The sequence below is a fragment of the Procambarus clarkii genome, chromosome 62 (assembly GCF_040958095.1).
Source record: "Procambarus clarkii isolate CNS0578487 chromosome 62, FALCON_Pclarkii_2.0, whole genome shotgun sequence".
Taxonomy (NCBI): Eukaryota; Metazoa; Arthropoda; class Malacostraca; order Decapoda; family Cambaridae; genus Procambarus; species Procambarus clarkii.
This window is the reverse complement of record NC_091211.1, coordinates 29146087-29161802: the sequence shown is the minus strand read 5'-3', so window position 1 is coordinate 29161802 and position 15716 is coordinate 29146087. Positions and strand designations below refer to the sequence as shown.

General features: G+C 49.7%; 1 protein-coding gene across 1 annotated transcript in view; it reads left to right on the top strand.

Moving 5' to 3' along the window:
* Positions 1 to 15716, top strand: part of LOC123766406 (uncharacterized) — a 230062-nt gene that overhangs the window by 113126 nt on the left and 101220 nt on the right. Inside the window, exons 5-6 of the mRNA XM_069308560.1 lie at positions 6501 to 6610; positions 10314 to 10412. Of these exons, the coding sequence (XP_069164661.1) occupies positions 6501 to 6610; positions 10314 to 10412 (209 nt within the window). The remainder of the gene's footprint in view (positions 1 to 6500; positions 6611 to 10313; positions 10413 to 15716) is intronic.

The following is a 15716-nucleotide window of genomic DNA, read 5'->3' as shown; positions in this document are numbered from 1 at the left end:
GCCTGGCGGTGGGTACCTCGTTAACCCTGGCGGTGGGTGCCTCGTTAACCCTGGCAGTGGGTGCCTCGTTAACCCTGGCGGTGGGTGCCTCGTTAACCCTGGCGGTGGGTGCCTCGTTAACCCTGGCAGTGGGTGCCACGGCGACAAAGAAGTGTGGACAAAAATAAGGGAGAATCAGCATCAGGTGCCAACTTTTCTTCACAATCTTCACTAACTTTCTACACAATCTTTCTAAACAACCATTCTTCACTATGTTTCTTCCCGACGTTTCTTCGCGACGTTTCTTCGCGACGTTTCTTCGCGACGTTTCTTCGCGACGTTTCTTCGCGACGTTTCTTCGCGACGTTTCTTCCCGACGTTTCTTCGCGACGTTTCTTCCCGACGTTTCTTAGCGACGTTTCTTCCCGACGTTTCTTCCCGACGTTTCTTCCCGACGTTTCTTCCCGACGTTTCTTCGCGACGTTTCTTCCCGACGTTTCTTCGCGACGTTTCTTCGCGACGTTTCTTCGCGACGTTTCTTCGCGACGTTTCTTCGCGACGTTTCTTCCCGACGTTTCTTCGCGACGTTTCTTCCCGACGTTTCTTCCCGACGTTTCTTCCCGACGTTTCTTCCCGACGTTTCTTCACAAGTTGTATAGTTTGATGAGTGTTGTATTCGCATTGCGTCTATACAGCCTTCAGCAGCTGGGCTCCAGGTCAGTTTAGAAGTTGGTGGAGACTTGCTGGTTGGGCTCAGCGAGTTGGGCTCAGCGAGTTGGGCTCAGCGAGTTGGGCTCAGCGAGTTGGGCTCAGCGAGTTGGGCTCAGCGAGCTGGGCTCAGCGAGTTGGGCTCAGCGAGTTGGGCTCAGCGAGTTGGGCTCAGCGAGTGAGTTGATAAGTTGCAATTATCATGCAGATACAAGTTGAAGTGCAGATGTGTTTACATAGTACAAGAGATACGGTTGTGGGGTTACAGTTGCGGGTTCAAGAATATGTAGCTACTCTATATGTAGGTACAGTGACAGCTTTGTGTAGGTACAGTGAGAGCTTTGTGTAGGTACAGTGACAGCTTCATGTAGGTACAGTGACAGCTTCATGTAGGTACAGTGACAGCTTCATGTAAGTACAGTGAGAGCTTCATGTAGGTACAGTGACAGCTTCATGTAGGTACAGTGACAGCTTCATGTAGGTACAGTGAGAGCTTCATGTAAGTACAGTGGGTAGCAGCCTGGTGGCTGAGTAGACAGCCCTTGGGGCTCGTAATTCTAGGGTCCGAGGATCGATTCCCGGCGATGGTGGAAAGAAATGGGCAGAGTTTCTTTCACCCTTATGTCCCTGTTCACCTAGCAGTAGATAGGTACCTGGGAGTTAGACTTCTTCGTGTTTGTTTCATATACCTCTATCTCCTCCTCCCCCCCTCCCCCCCCTCTCCCCCCCCCCCCAAGCATAGGGTGTGGGCATTGTTCTCGCTAACTGAGGCTCAGAGGGTTTAAAGCTGCCTCCCCCCCTCACCCCCCCCCTCCACTCTTACGGGCTCACCATAGCCCGTGCTACTTGGAACTTTATGTTCTGAGTAGCTGAATGTAAAAACAACAACATCCTCCCCCCCCCCCGTCTTTCTCTCTCAATCGAGAGAGAGAGAGAGAGAAGGGTGCTGGAGAACCCTGTATCACAGGAAACATCATTCACTTCGTGAACATGTCTCTCGGCGGTAATGTTTACTGTGTGAGGCCAACGGTCCTGGTATATTACACCCGCTTATGTTTATTGCTCCATAACAACTTTATATACACTATTACAACAACAACAACAACAACAACAATTTGAAAATAATAATATTTTCTGAATCAAAGAGTACTTTTAGCTTTTTGTTATTTTTACAATTAGTTATAAACGTGAATATGAAAATATTACGCAATATAAACTTATTTTTAAGAAATTAATTTTTCTTAAAAATATAAGAAATTTTTAAGAAATCCCCCCCCCCCCCCCCCGTCTGCAAGACGCCGGCTTACGAAGCCACTGTCAGTAATAGACGCTATTATCTGGGGTCGATTAGAAATAGTTTAAAGTAAACTATTTGCACGAGGCCTTCTGCAACATGTACATCAGAGGAGTAAAACAATTCATTCCTATGGTAAAGGAATGATATTAAAAGGTTGTATAACTGCGGTTGCTGAAAGACTCGAAATCAAGAAAGGTCGCTTGAAATCATAACAGAAAACATCTTGATCAACACTCAGGAAGTTTGGTCACCAAGATAATGAAAGATAAAAACATTAAACGAAACTTTAGAATTGAAGGAAGAAATTTGAGTGAGTTTAAGCTTAAAATGCTGGAGAGTATTTTTGAAGGACTCGAGAGATGTCGGTACAAGAGACTTGGCTCAACCGGTGTTGTAAGTCAGGGAGACTACCACACAGCAGGTGTTGTAAGTCAGGGAGACTACCACACAGCAGGTGTTGTAAGTCAGGGAGACTACCACACAGCAGGTGTTGTAAGTCAGGGAGACTACCACACAGCAGGTGTTGTAAGTCAAGCAGACTACCACACAGCAGGTGTTGTAAGTCAAGCAGACTACCACACAGCAGGTGTTGTAAGTCAAGCAGACTACCACACAGCAGGTGTTGTAAGTCAAGCAGACTACCACACAGCAGGTGTTGTAAGTCAGGGAGACTACCACACAGCAGGTGTTGTAAGTCAAGCAGACTACCACACAGCAGGTGCTGTAAGTCAAGCAGACTACCACACAGCAGGTGTTGTAAGTCAAGCAGACTACCACACAGCAGGTGTTGTAAGTCAAGCAGACTACCACACAGCAGGTGTTGTAAGTCAAGCAGACTACCACACAGCAGGTGTTGTAAGTCAAGCAGACTACCACACAGCAGGTGTTGTAAGTCAAGCAGACTACCACACAGCAGGTGCTGTAAGTCAAGCAGACTACCACACAGCAGGTGTTGTAAGTCAAGCAGACTACCACACAGCAGGTGTTGTAAGTCAAGCAGACTACCACACAGCAGGTGCTGTAAGTCAAGCAGACTACCACACAGCAGGTGTTGTAAGTCAAGCAGACTACCACACAGCAGGTGTTGTAAGTCAAGCAGACTACCACACAACAGGTGCTGTAAGTCAAGCAGACTACCACACAGCAGGTGTTGTAAGTCAAGCAGACTACCACACAGCAGGTGTTGTAAGTCAAGCAGACTACCACACAGCAGGTGCTGTAAGTCAAGCAGACTACCACACAACAGGTGTTGTAAGTCAAGCAGACTACCACACAGCAGGTGTTGTAAGTCAAGCAGACTACCACACAGCAGGTGTTGTAAGTCAAGCAGACTACCACACAGCAGGTGTTGTAAGTCAAGCAGACTACCACACAGCAGGTGTTGTAAGTCAAGCAGACTACCACACAGCAGGTGTTGTAAGTCAGACTACCACACAACAGGTGCTGTAAGTCAAGCAGACTACCACACAGCAGGTGTTGTAGGTCAAGCAGACTACCACACAGCAGGTGTTGTAAGTCAAGCAGAATACCACACAGCAGGTGTTGTAAGTCAAGCAGAATACCACACAGCAGGTGTTGTAAGTCAAGCAGACTACCACACAGCAGGTGTTGTAAGTCAAGTAGACTACCACACAACAAGTGGAGATATTGTAATTAAGTATTCACAAGAGCACAGCCACGGGACTAGGCGAGATATCCCCCGAGATGATGAAGGAATGCAAGGAGCAACTGCCTTGGCTACACTATATGATCACAACACACCACTCCACACAGCACCGCACCACACCACACAACACTACGCACCACTCCATGCCACACACACACACACACACACACACACACACACACACACACACACACACACACCACACACACACACACACCACCACACACACACACCACCACACACACACACACACACACACACACACACACACACACACACACACACACACACACACACACACACCACACCACACACGACAGTGACCAAGGCATGACAATGCCAGCTTGGTAAGGAGTGGCTAACTCGTCAGGCCGTGTACATTCCCCATCATTTACAACATCTCTAAATCGTCGCACTAAAATGCCCGAACCTAACAAACCCGAGGCCCAACGAACAGAAAACTGGATGTCGTCAGTTTAGCGAGCTGCTGTCACTTCCAGTACATCAGTTTTTGGCCTCTTGTTGTTGCAGCCATTCATCTCTTCTAGTCTAATAGCAATGTTTTAAACATTTGATTTATTTTTCCCAGCAGGTCCTCATAAACAATGGTCAAAGACCATTCCATCCACCCGCCAACCCCAGCTGTTTATGAATGACAAACTGTTTACACTCGACTGACAACTGATGACGTTCGAACCACAACGCTGTAAATGCTTCACTCACGGACTACAAATACAAAAATAATCGCCAACAGAACCTAAACACCTAACCTAACCAGGGCCTATATATGTACAAGATGGCAATATAAAATATTAATTTATATTTGAGAAAATTCCTGTTTTGAATAAGCAGAATGTTATAATTGATGAACGCGTCTTTTGGGTCGACCGCTGGATGGAATGGACTTGGTCTGAGGACGGGTTGATTTTTCGATATATATGTACCAAGTAACGTCCAGATATTACCAGTAGGTGGGTACACGTAGGTAGGTACACGTAGGTGGGTACATCTTGGAGCATGTTGAAGTGCATTTAACACCTACTTGTACTGAGCACTAACATGCACTTGGAGAGGCATGAGCATTATATATATATAATGTATATATATAATGTATATATATATATATATATATATATATATATATATATATGTATATATATATATATATATATATATATATATATATATATATATATATATATATATATATATATATATATATATATATATATATATAATATATTGTGACGATAATCTCCTTCAAGAGATTGAGCCTGCTCTTCCCTCCAAAATACGTCGACACATACATCCCTATACAACTAATATGGAAGAAATATCCAACAACGACAACATCTCCAAGGTTTGCCAGAAGCGCAAAACATATGCAGCCAGGAACACCTGCTCCACCTCGAACCACCAAACTACCTGTCTTGTCGCCTGCTCATCGCTGATTGGCTGCGGGTCCAGTTGCAACTGCCCTCCACCCACCACACTACTTGATGTCTGGGGCCACACGACCACCAGATCTCAGAATATCCAGTGCTTTCATCAGGTTAACACGTCTCGTTGGTAGACTAAGCTGTGGCTTACGTGTACTAAGAGAGGTGATAGCCTAAAGCCAATATTCCTGCACCTCTTATTTGATTGTATATTGCTCACTTGTTCTTACTCACTTGTCTTAACGTAACTTTTCATTTTGTCATTTGATTATTCTTATTATTTTGATTGATTGATTTTATTATACGAATTTGTATGTCCATTTTATTCATGTTTTGCTTTTCTAATGTAATTAAAATTTCATTGTTAAATTTACTTGTGTTTTGTGTGTCTTCTCATTACCTTACCACAGACGAAGTTCCAGATTTTCTATTTTTTGTTTCTATATGTGACGAGGCCATACCCCTAGCTTTTGAACAGCCGAACACCAACGCGTTACCGTCACAATATATATATATAATATATATATATATAATATATAATATATATATATATATATATATATATATATATTATATATATATAAATTATGGCATCACTGCTACTGCTTGATCTGCTAGTGTCCCCCTGCACTAGACCACTCAGCACTTGGCACTACTAGTGTATATAGTGGCACTCGAGCTTCCCCTAACCCTAAACTATTGCCAGGACCGGTAACCAAGTTGCAGTAATGTGTATCATGGTCTGGGTTGATCTGCAACCATAAGGTAGATGTGTGTGTTGACTACTCTGGCGCCCTAGACTGGCCTCAAGTGTGGCAGCAGAACCCTAGGGCGACCATAGGGTTCTACTCCAGCCTGGGTATACCTGGTATATCTTGGCACACAATAAGCTCAAACTAGTCATGGGAACTGAAGGGGTGAGTCTTATGGAATGCCTGAGAAGGGGGAGATGAGAGGCTCCCATTCTGGTAATGGGAGTGGTTGTAGATTAGTGAGCTGGTCGTGTTCCAGGCTGGTGCAGCAGGAGCGGTGATGGGGTAGTGGTGACATGGACGGTACTGGAGGTGGGGCGGGAGAACTATTGATACCCCAGCCTGACCTGGCGGTGACCTGTGGGGGGATAGGGAGGGTATTGGTGAGTTGGTGACCACTTTGGCTGACCTGGGGGTGGTGGTATCTGACCTGGGGATGGTGGTGGTGGCTGACCTGGGGGTGGTGGTATCTGACCTGGGGGTGGTGGTATCTGACCTGGGGATGGTGGTGGTGGCTGACCTGGGGGTGGTGGTGGCTGACCTGGGGGTGGTGGTGGTGGCTGACCTGGGGGTGGTGGTGGTGGTGGCTGACCTGGGGGTGGTGGTGGCTGACCTGAGGGTCCAAGGGACTAGGCACTAACACTCCCCTGATCTTCCAGACTGTGGTGGCTGCAACATGAAGTTCTCTCACCCGCTCTACTACCGGATGCACTGTTCTGTCTTCCACGACCCTAACTACTCTCTCACCATCCGCAAGTACCACTGCAAGGTAACTACCGTACTGCTTGTTAACTACTTTCACTACCAAACCACTACCACCACCGCTGCTGCTCCAAGGTAACTACATCACACACTATTGTTTGGCCTCTTATTGTACTGAATGTTTTCACCCTCACCACAACCTTATTGTTAACTATGTGCACCCATATATATATATAATATATATATATATATATATATATATATATATATATATATATATATATATATTGACCAGACCACACACTAGAAATTGAAGGGACGACGACGTTTCGGTCCGTCCTGGACCATTCTCAAGTCGATGTCTCAAGTCAAGTCCAAGGTAAGCAGCCTCTGGTCGAGTATTTGCTACTACCACCAAGATCGACTTGAGAATGGTCCAGGACGGACCGAAACGTCGTCGTCCCTTCAATTTCTAGTGTGTGGTCTGGTCAACATACTTCAGCCACGTTTTTGTGACTCATCGCCTGCATATACATATACATATATATATATATATATATATATATATATATATATATATATATATATATATGCAATTGACGATCACAAAACACTGATCATTTTATGCGGAAAATCCACAGAGAAATATGAAATGAGGTGAACGTTTCGGCTTTGTTAAAGCCTTTGTCAACACCAGACTGACTAAGGAGAAGGGAGAAGGGGGGAAGATATATAGGCCGACACCTGACCACCCCATCCCAAGGGTTGGTCAGGTGTAATTAACCAAAACAGGTATAGCTTAGCTTAGAATGGTCAAAGAGGATTAAGCGGTCAGAGAATAAGGATGAAAGATTAAAGAAAAGCCTCATGAACACACAATATATGAATATACAATTATATTAAATTGTTTCTTAAACAACAGTTTAAGAAACAACTCTGATAGAGAGGCTTACAATGTCTCATTATAATTGTATATTCATATATTGTGTGTTCATGAGGCTTTTCTTTAATCTTTCATCCTTATTCTCTGACCGCTTAATCCTCTTTGACCATTCTAAGCTAAGCTATACCTGTTTTGGTTAATTACACCTGACCAACCCTTGGGATGGGGTGGTCAGGTGTCGGCCTATATATCTTCCCCCCTTCTCCCTTCTCCTTAGTCAGTCTGGTGTTGACAAAGGCTTTAACAAAGCCGAAACGTTCACCTCATTTCATATTTCTCTGTGGATTTTCCGCATATATATATATATATATATATATATATATATATATATATATATATATATATATATATATATATATATATATATATTTAACAATCTTTTTTTAGACATTACTGACAGAAAAAATCACACACATTATGACAGACGGAGTTAAGACACTGATTCTAGCACGAATCCCTAAAATTATATTTTCATCATTTGATACGGAAGTTGAAAAATGAATTTTCCAAAAGTCCATTTTACAATTGTATTATAGCCTGATGCTAAGATATATATATATATATATATATATATATATATATATATATATATATATATATATATTCACCAGCTAACGTGTGCCCACTTGAGCTCTGCCTGTGACAATGCTGGCCAGCTCAGCTAAACGCATCTCAGAGCATCAATATGTTTACAACTTATGGAATTTTGGAGAGTTCATTTGTCAACAACTTTATCAAGTGGAACGTATGAAATACGAGGAACATTGGCGCAAGATTCGTTAACTTAACACTATCTGCCATATACATTATCACGGATGTAATATTTAGAGATAATGAGTAATTTTGATATGTCTTTGGTATTAGTGTCATATACGACAAGATGTGTAAGATCTTTGTTTATTTACATGTGTGTGTGTGTAGCACTGTCTCCCTATATATATATATACATATATATATATATATATATATATATATATATATATATATATATATATATATATATATATATATATATATATATATATATATATATATATATATAATTTATTTATCCGCGACTCAGCCCCTCCTCCTCCCCCAGCAGGCGTCAACAACCTCCCTCCTCCCCCAGCAGGCGTCAACAACCTCCCTCCTCCCCCAGCAGGCGTCAACAACCCCCCCTCCTACCCCAGCAAGTGTCAACAACCCCCCTCCTCCCCCAGCAGGCGTCAACAACCCTCCTCCTCCCCCAGCAGGCGTCAACAACCTCCCTCCTCCCCCAGCAGGCGTCAACAACCCCCCCTCCTACCCCAGCAAGTGTCAACAACCCCCCTCCTCCCCCAGCAGGCGTCAACAACCCTCCTCCTCCCCCAGCAGGCGTCAACAACCTCCCCTCCTCCCCCAGCAGGCGTCAACAACCCCCCCCCTCCCCCAGCAGGCGTCAACAACCCCCCTCCTCCCCCAGCAGGCGTCAACCTCCCCCACCTCCCCCAGCAGGTGTCAACAACCTCCCTCTCCTCCCCCAGCAGGCGTCAACCTCCCCCACCTCCCCCAGCAGGCGCCAACCTCCCCCAGCAGGCGTCAACCTCCCCCAGCAGGTGTCAGCAACCTCCCCCTCCTCCCCCAGCAGGTGTCAACAACCTCCCCCTCCTCCCCCAGCAGGTGTCAACAACCTCCCCCTCCTCCCCCAGCAGGTGTCGGCAACCTCCCCCTCCTCCCCCAGCAGGTGTCGGCAACCTCCCCCTCCTCCCCCAGCAGGTGTAAACAACCTCCCCCACCTCCCCCAGCAGGTGTAAACAACCTCCCCCACCTCCCCCAGCAGGTGTAAACAACCTCCCCCACCTCCCCCAGCAGGTGTAAACAACCTCCCCCTCCTCCCCCAGCAGGTGTCAACCTCCCCCACCTTCCCCCAGCAGGCGTCAACCTCCCGCACCTTCCCCCAGCAGGCGTCAACCTCCCCCACCTCCCCCAGCAAGCGTCAACCTCCCCCACTTCCCCCAGCAGGCTTCAACAACCTCCTCCTCCCCCAGCAGGTGTCAACAACCTCCTCCTCCCCCAGCAGGCGTCAACAGCCCCCCTCCTCCCCCAGCAGGCGTCAACAGCCCCCCAGCATTAGCGACGACCCCCCAGCAGGAGCGACGACCCCTCCCCCAACAGGCGTCAACCCCCCCCCCTACCCTCCTCCCCCAGCAGGCGTCAACAACCCCCCCTCCTCCCCCAGCAGGCGTCAACAACCCCTCCAGCAGGCGTCAACAACCCCCCCCCCTCCAGCAGGCGTCAACAACCCCCCCCCCTCCAGCAGGCGTCAACAACACCCCCCCCCTCCAGCAGGCGTCAACAACCCCCCCCCCAGGAGGCGTCAACAACCCCCCCCCCAGCAGGCGTCAACGGCCCCCCCAGCAGGAGCGTCAACAGCCCCCCCTCGTCCCCCAGCAGGCGTCACCCCCCCCCCAGCAGGTGTTAACGCTTGGTCTCCGCAGGTGTTAACGCTTGGTCTCCGCAGGTGTTAACTCTTGGTCTCCGCAGGTGTTAACGCTTGGTCTCCGCAGGTGTTAACGCATGGTCTCCGCAGGTGTTAACGCATGGTCTCCGCAGGTGTTAACTCTTGGTCTCCGCAGGTGTTAACGCATGGTCTCCGCAGGTGTTAACGCTTGGTCTCCGCAGGTGTTAACGCATGGTCTCCGCAGGTGTTAACGCTTGGTCTCCGCAGGTGTTAACGCATGGTCTCCGCAGGTGTTAACGCATGGTCTCCGCAGGTTTTAACGCTTGGTCTCCGCAGGTGTTAACGCTTGGTCTCCGCAGGTGTTAACGCATGGTCTCCGCAGGTTTTAACGCATGGTCTCCGCAGGTGTGCGGGCTGGCGGTGCTGGGCAAGGAGAACATCATGCGCCACGCCGCGGAGCAGCACGAGGGCCGCGGGGCGTACCAGTGCCAGTACTGCAAGAAGGTACGTCCTCCAGGCCTCCTGCCCGCACGTGTCTGCACGCCTCCTCACTCCTCTAGTGCTTCCGCCGCTATACCTGTCACGCCCTCCGCCGCGGGCACGCCCACCGCCCACGCCCACGGCCCCCCACCACCACGCCCATGCTCACACATCTGCCTCATACGTGCAGCCTTATGCTTTAGTAATACTGAAATGTTATTTGGGAAGATTGCTTGGCTACCACACTAGGGAACCCAGTCACCCCTTAAGTGGTGCACTCTTGTTTGATCACACTCTATATTGTGTTCCGTTCACACCCACTGGTGCACTTACACACACACTGGTGCACTTACACACACACTGGTACACTTACACACACACTGGTACACTTACACACACACTGGTGCACTTACACTCCCACTGGTGCACTTACACACACACTGGTGCACTTACACTCCCACTGGTGCACTTACACTCCCACTGGTACACTTACACACACTGGTACACTTACACTCCCACTGGTACACTTACACACACTGGTACACTTACACACACACTGGTGCACTTACACACACTGGTACACTTACACACCCATTGGTACACACTCCCTGGCACCACTCCCACACTCAAGAGACTGGCACCACTCCACACTCGAGAGACTCTGGCACCACTCCCACACTCGAGAGACTCTGGCACCACTCCCACACTCAAGAGACTCTGGCACCACTCCCACACTCAAGAGACTCTGGCACCACTCCCACACTCGAGGGACTCTGGCACCACTCCCACACTCGAGGGACTCTGGCACCACTCCCACACTCGAGGGACTCTGGCACCACTCCCACACTCGAGGGACTCTGGCACCACTCCCACACTCGAGGGACTCTGGCACCACTCCCACACTCGAGGGACTCTGGCACCACTCCCACACTCGAGGGACTCTGGCACCACTCCCACACTCGAGGGACTCTGGCACCACTCCCACACTCGAGGGACTCTGGCACCACTCCCACACTCGAGGGACTCTGGCACCACTCCCACACTCGAGGGACTCTGGCACCACTCCCACACTCGAGGGACTCTGGCACCACTCCCACACTCGAGGGACTCTGGCACCACTCCCACACTCGAGGGACTCTGGCACCACTCCCACACTCGAGGGACTCTGGCACCACTCCCACACTCGAGGGACTCTGGCACCACTCCCACACTCGAGGGACTCTCCCACCACACCACACTCGAGGGACTCTGGCACCACACCACACTCGAGGGACTCTGGCACCACTCCACACTCAAGAGACTCTCCCACCACACCACACTCGAGGGACTCTGGCACCACACCACACTCGAGGTACTCTGGCACCACTCCCACACTCAAGAGACTCTCCCACCACACTCGAGGGACTCTGGCACCACACCACACTCGAGGGACTCTGGCACCACTCCACACTCGAGGGACTCTGGCACCACACCACACTCGAGGTACTCTGGCACCACACCACACTCGAGGGACTCTGGCACCACACCACACTCGAGGGACTCTGGCACCACACCACACTCGAGGGACTCTGGCACCACACCACACTCGAGGTACTCTGGCACCACTCCCACACTCAAGAGACTCTCCCACCACACTCGAGGGACTCTCCCACCACACCACACTCAAGAGACTCTCCCACCACACCACACTCGAGGGACTCTGGCACCACTCCCACACACGAGGGACTCTGGCACCACTCCCACACACGAGGGACTCTGGCACCACTCCACACTCAAGAGACTCTCCCACCACACCACACTCGAGGGACTCTCCCACCACACCACACTCGAGGGACTCTCCCACCACACCACACTCAAGAGACTCTCCCACCACACCACACTCGAGGGACTCTCCCACCACACCACACTCAAGAGACTCTCCCACCACACCACACTCGAGGGACTCTCCCACCACACCACACTCGAGGGACTCTCCCACCACACCACACTCAAGAGACTCTCCCACCACACCACACTCGAGGGACTCTCCCACCACACCACACTCAAGAGACTCTCCCACCACACCACACTCGAGGGACTCTCCCACCACACCACACTCGAGGGACTCTCCCACCACACCACACTCAAGAGACTCTCCCACCACACCACACTCGAGGGACTCTCCCACCACACCACACTCAAGAGACTCTCCCACCACACCACACTCGAGGGACTCTCCCACCACACCACACTCAAGAGACTCTCCCACCACACCACACTCGAGGGACTCTGGCACCACTCCCACACACGAGGGACTCTGGCACCACTCCCACACTCGAGGGACTCTCCCACCACACCACACTCAAGGGACTCTGGCACCACTCCCACACACGAGGGACTCTGGCACCACTCCCACACACGAGGGACTCTGGCACCACACCACACCTAAACACACCCCAATAAAAACAACTCTACAAGAATATAACAGAAATCAGCATTTAAAGAAACAACAATTATCATCAATGACTGAAAGAGAGGAGGCAAGTTCCTCCCCGTAGAGTAACGCAGACACTGCTGCTGCTGCTGCTGGAGCAGCACTCCGGACCAGTGGCTTCTGCTGCTGGTCTGGCGACCGTGTGAGCACTCTGCTGGGGCAGGCGCTGGGGCAGGCGCTGGGCGTCCCCTATGGCAGGTAGGTCTTATTCCTCCCTCTGGTTGTCGAGGTCACAGGTTGACCATCTGTCACGGCCCGGTTCCAAGCATCGGTTTTAAAGTAATCATTTGTAGTGTTTGAAGGTCACTTTTTGTTCACTGGCAAAAGTTTGCAAGATAGACATTTTGAGTAATTTTCCTAGAGACGCAAAGTCTGCCTCGGTCTTATATATTTTAAAATTAAGTTTTATAGCGTAAATTATAACAAGCACCATTAATTATATGCACAGGCACCTAATATATATATATATATATATATATATATATATATATATATATATATATATATATATATATATATATATATATATATATATATATATATAAACACGAATTTTCACAGAACAATAAATAATTTTCATTAGTGTGTTAGAGTAAGCATAGAAAATGTATTATTAGGGAGCACCACAGGTGTTGGGTGGTAGACACGTCCTCCCCCCACAGGTGTTGGGTGGTAGACACGGCCTCCTCCACAGGTGTTGGGTGGTAGACACGGCCTCCTCCACAGGTGTTGGGTGGTAGACACGTCCTCCTCCACAGGTGTTGGGTGGTAGATACAGCCACCCCCACAGGTGTTGGATGGTAGACACGTCCTCCCCCACAGGTGATGGGTGGTAGACACGTCCTCCCCCACAGGTGTTGGGTGGTAGACACGTCCTCCCCCACAGGTGTTGGGTGGTAGACACGTCCTCCTCCACAGGTGTTGGGTGGTAGACACAGCCGCCCCCACAGGTGTTGGATGGTAGACACAGCCGCCCCCACAGGTGTTGGATGGTAGACACAGCCGCCCCCACAGATGTTGGGTGGTAGACACAGCCGCCCCCACAGGTGTTGGGTGGTAGACACAGCCGCCCCCACAGGTGTTGGGTGGTAGACACAGCCACCCCCACAGGTGTTGGGTGGTAGACACAGCCGCCCCCACAGGTGTTGGGTGGTAGACACAGCCGCCCCCACAGGTGTTGGGTGGTAGACACAGCCGCCCCCACAGGTGTTGGGTAGTAGACAGATGATCGGCTGTGAGGCCCACGAGCATGTATAGTCAACTGTGCATGATGGTCTAGCTGTTGATGCTTGCATGTTGCATGGCTCCGGTTGCACGCCCACAACCCCCTCCCCCCCCCCTCCGCCCGTGACCAACCAACCCCCTCCGCCCCACCCACCGCCCCAACCTCCAGCATCACGCCCACACCACCACCACCACGCCCACGCGCAGAGAGCAACGAGGGATGGGGAAAGGGGGGAGGGGTAAAGATTTTGTTATCAGTTATTATTAATATTTTTTTATGGGGGTTGATTTTTTTCGGGGGGGAGAGGGGGGGCGGGAGGGGGGGCGGGAGGGGGAGGAGTTAAGTGTTAGGTCTTCAGGTATTCCCGTTTTCTGTGTTTGCTTCTTTGAGTCCTTTTTTTCCTGGTGTCCGAGAAATAGTTGCCTAGTTAGGAGTCTAAGGTGATTCATTGGTAGTTGATTGACAGACAGCAGTGACAGCTACAGCTGACTCTCTCACATGTAGTTGGTGCACTCATGTACTCGCACACATGTACTCACAGTACCAGGTGACTACATACTCATAGCGTAGAGAGCTGAGTCACACCACGTGGTCATATTATGAGCAACTGAATGACAGTCATGACACACCTGGCTCACACACCTGGCTCACACACCTGGCTCACACACCCAGCGATCACACACCTGGCTGACACACCCAGCGATCACACACCCAGCCATCACACACCCAGCCATCACACACCTGTCTCACACACCCAGCCATCACACACCTGGCTCACACACACAGCCATCACACACCTGGCTGACACACCCAGCCATCACACACCTGGCTCACACACCAAGCCATCACACACCCAGCCATCACACACCTGGCTCACACTGCTGGCTGACACACCTAGCCATCACACACCTGGTTGACACACCCAGCCATCACACACCTGGCTGACACTGCTGGCTGACACACACAGCCATCACACACCTGGTTGACACACACAGCCATGGCACACCTGGCTGGCAAAAACATTCATGACACAGCTGGGGTGACAGTCATGACACACAGCTAGTTGACACACATTCATGACACAGCTGGCTGACACACACACAGTCATGGCTCAGCTGACACACACACAGTCATGGCTCAGCTGACACACACACACAGTCATGGCTCAGCTGACACACACACACATCCATGACACAGAAGACTGACACGGCTGACTGACACACAGTCATGACACAGGAGGCTGACACAGAGCCATGCCACACAGTTAACACACACATAGTTGATTGAAAGTTTTCTAAGAAAGTCGAGTGGTAATCTCTGAACCAAAGATGCCAATCATGAACTCTTAAACTGAGCTCTGAGAGCTCTCAGGGCTCCCTCAAAGCGCCCTCAGAGCTCAGGTATGCCAGAGACTGAACTGTCAACTGTGAAATGAGAGGTTGAACTTCACTCCTGAACTGTTCTGAAAAACTGTCAAGCTAACTGCGCAATTTAGAGCTGTCAAGTAGTCTGTCACTTGACGGGTGATGACAGGAGGCGGTGATGTGTCAAGGCTGTACCAACTTAACCAAAGCATCAGCCTCGTTTGTTCAACTTGAAGTACCCAAACTAAACTATGACATCTAGAATG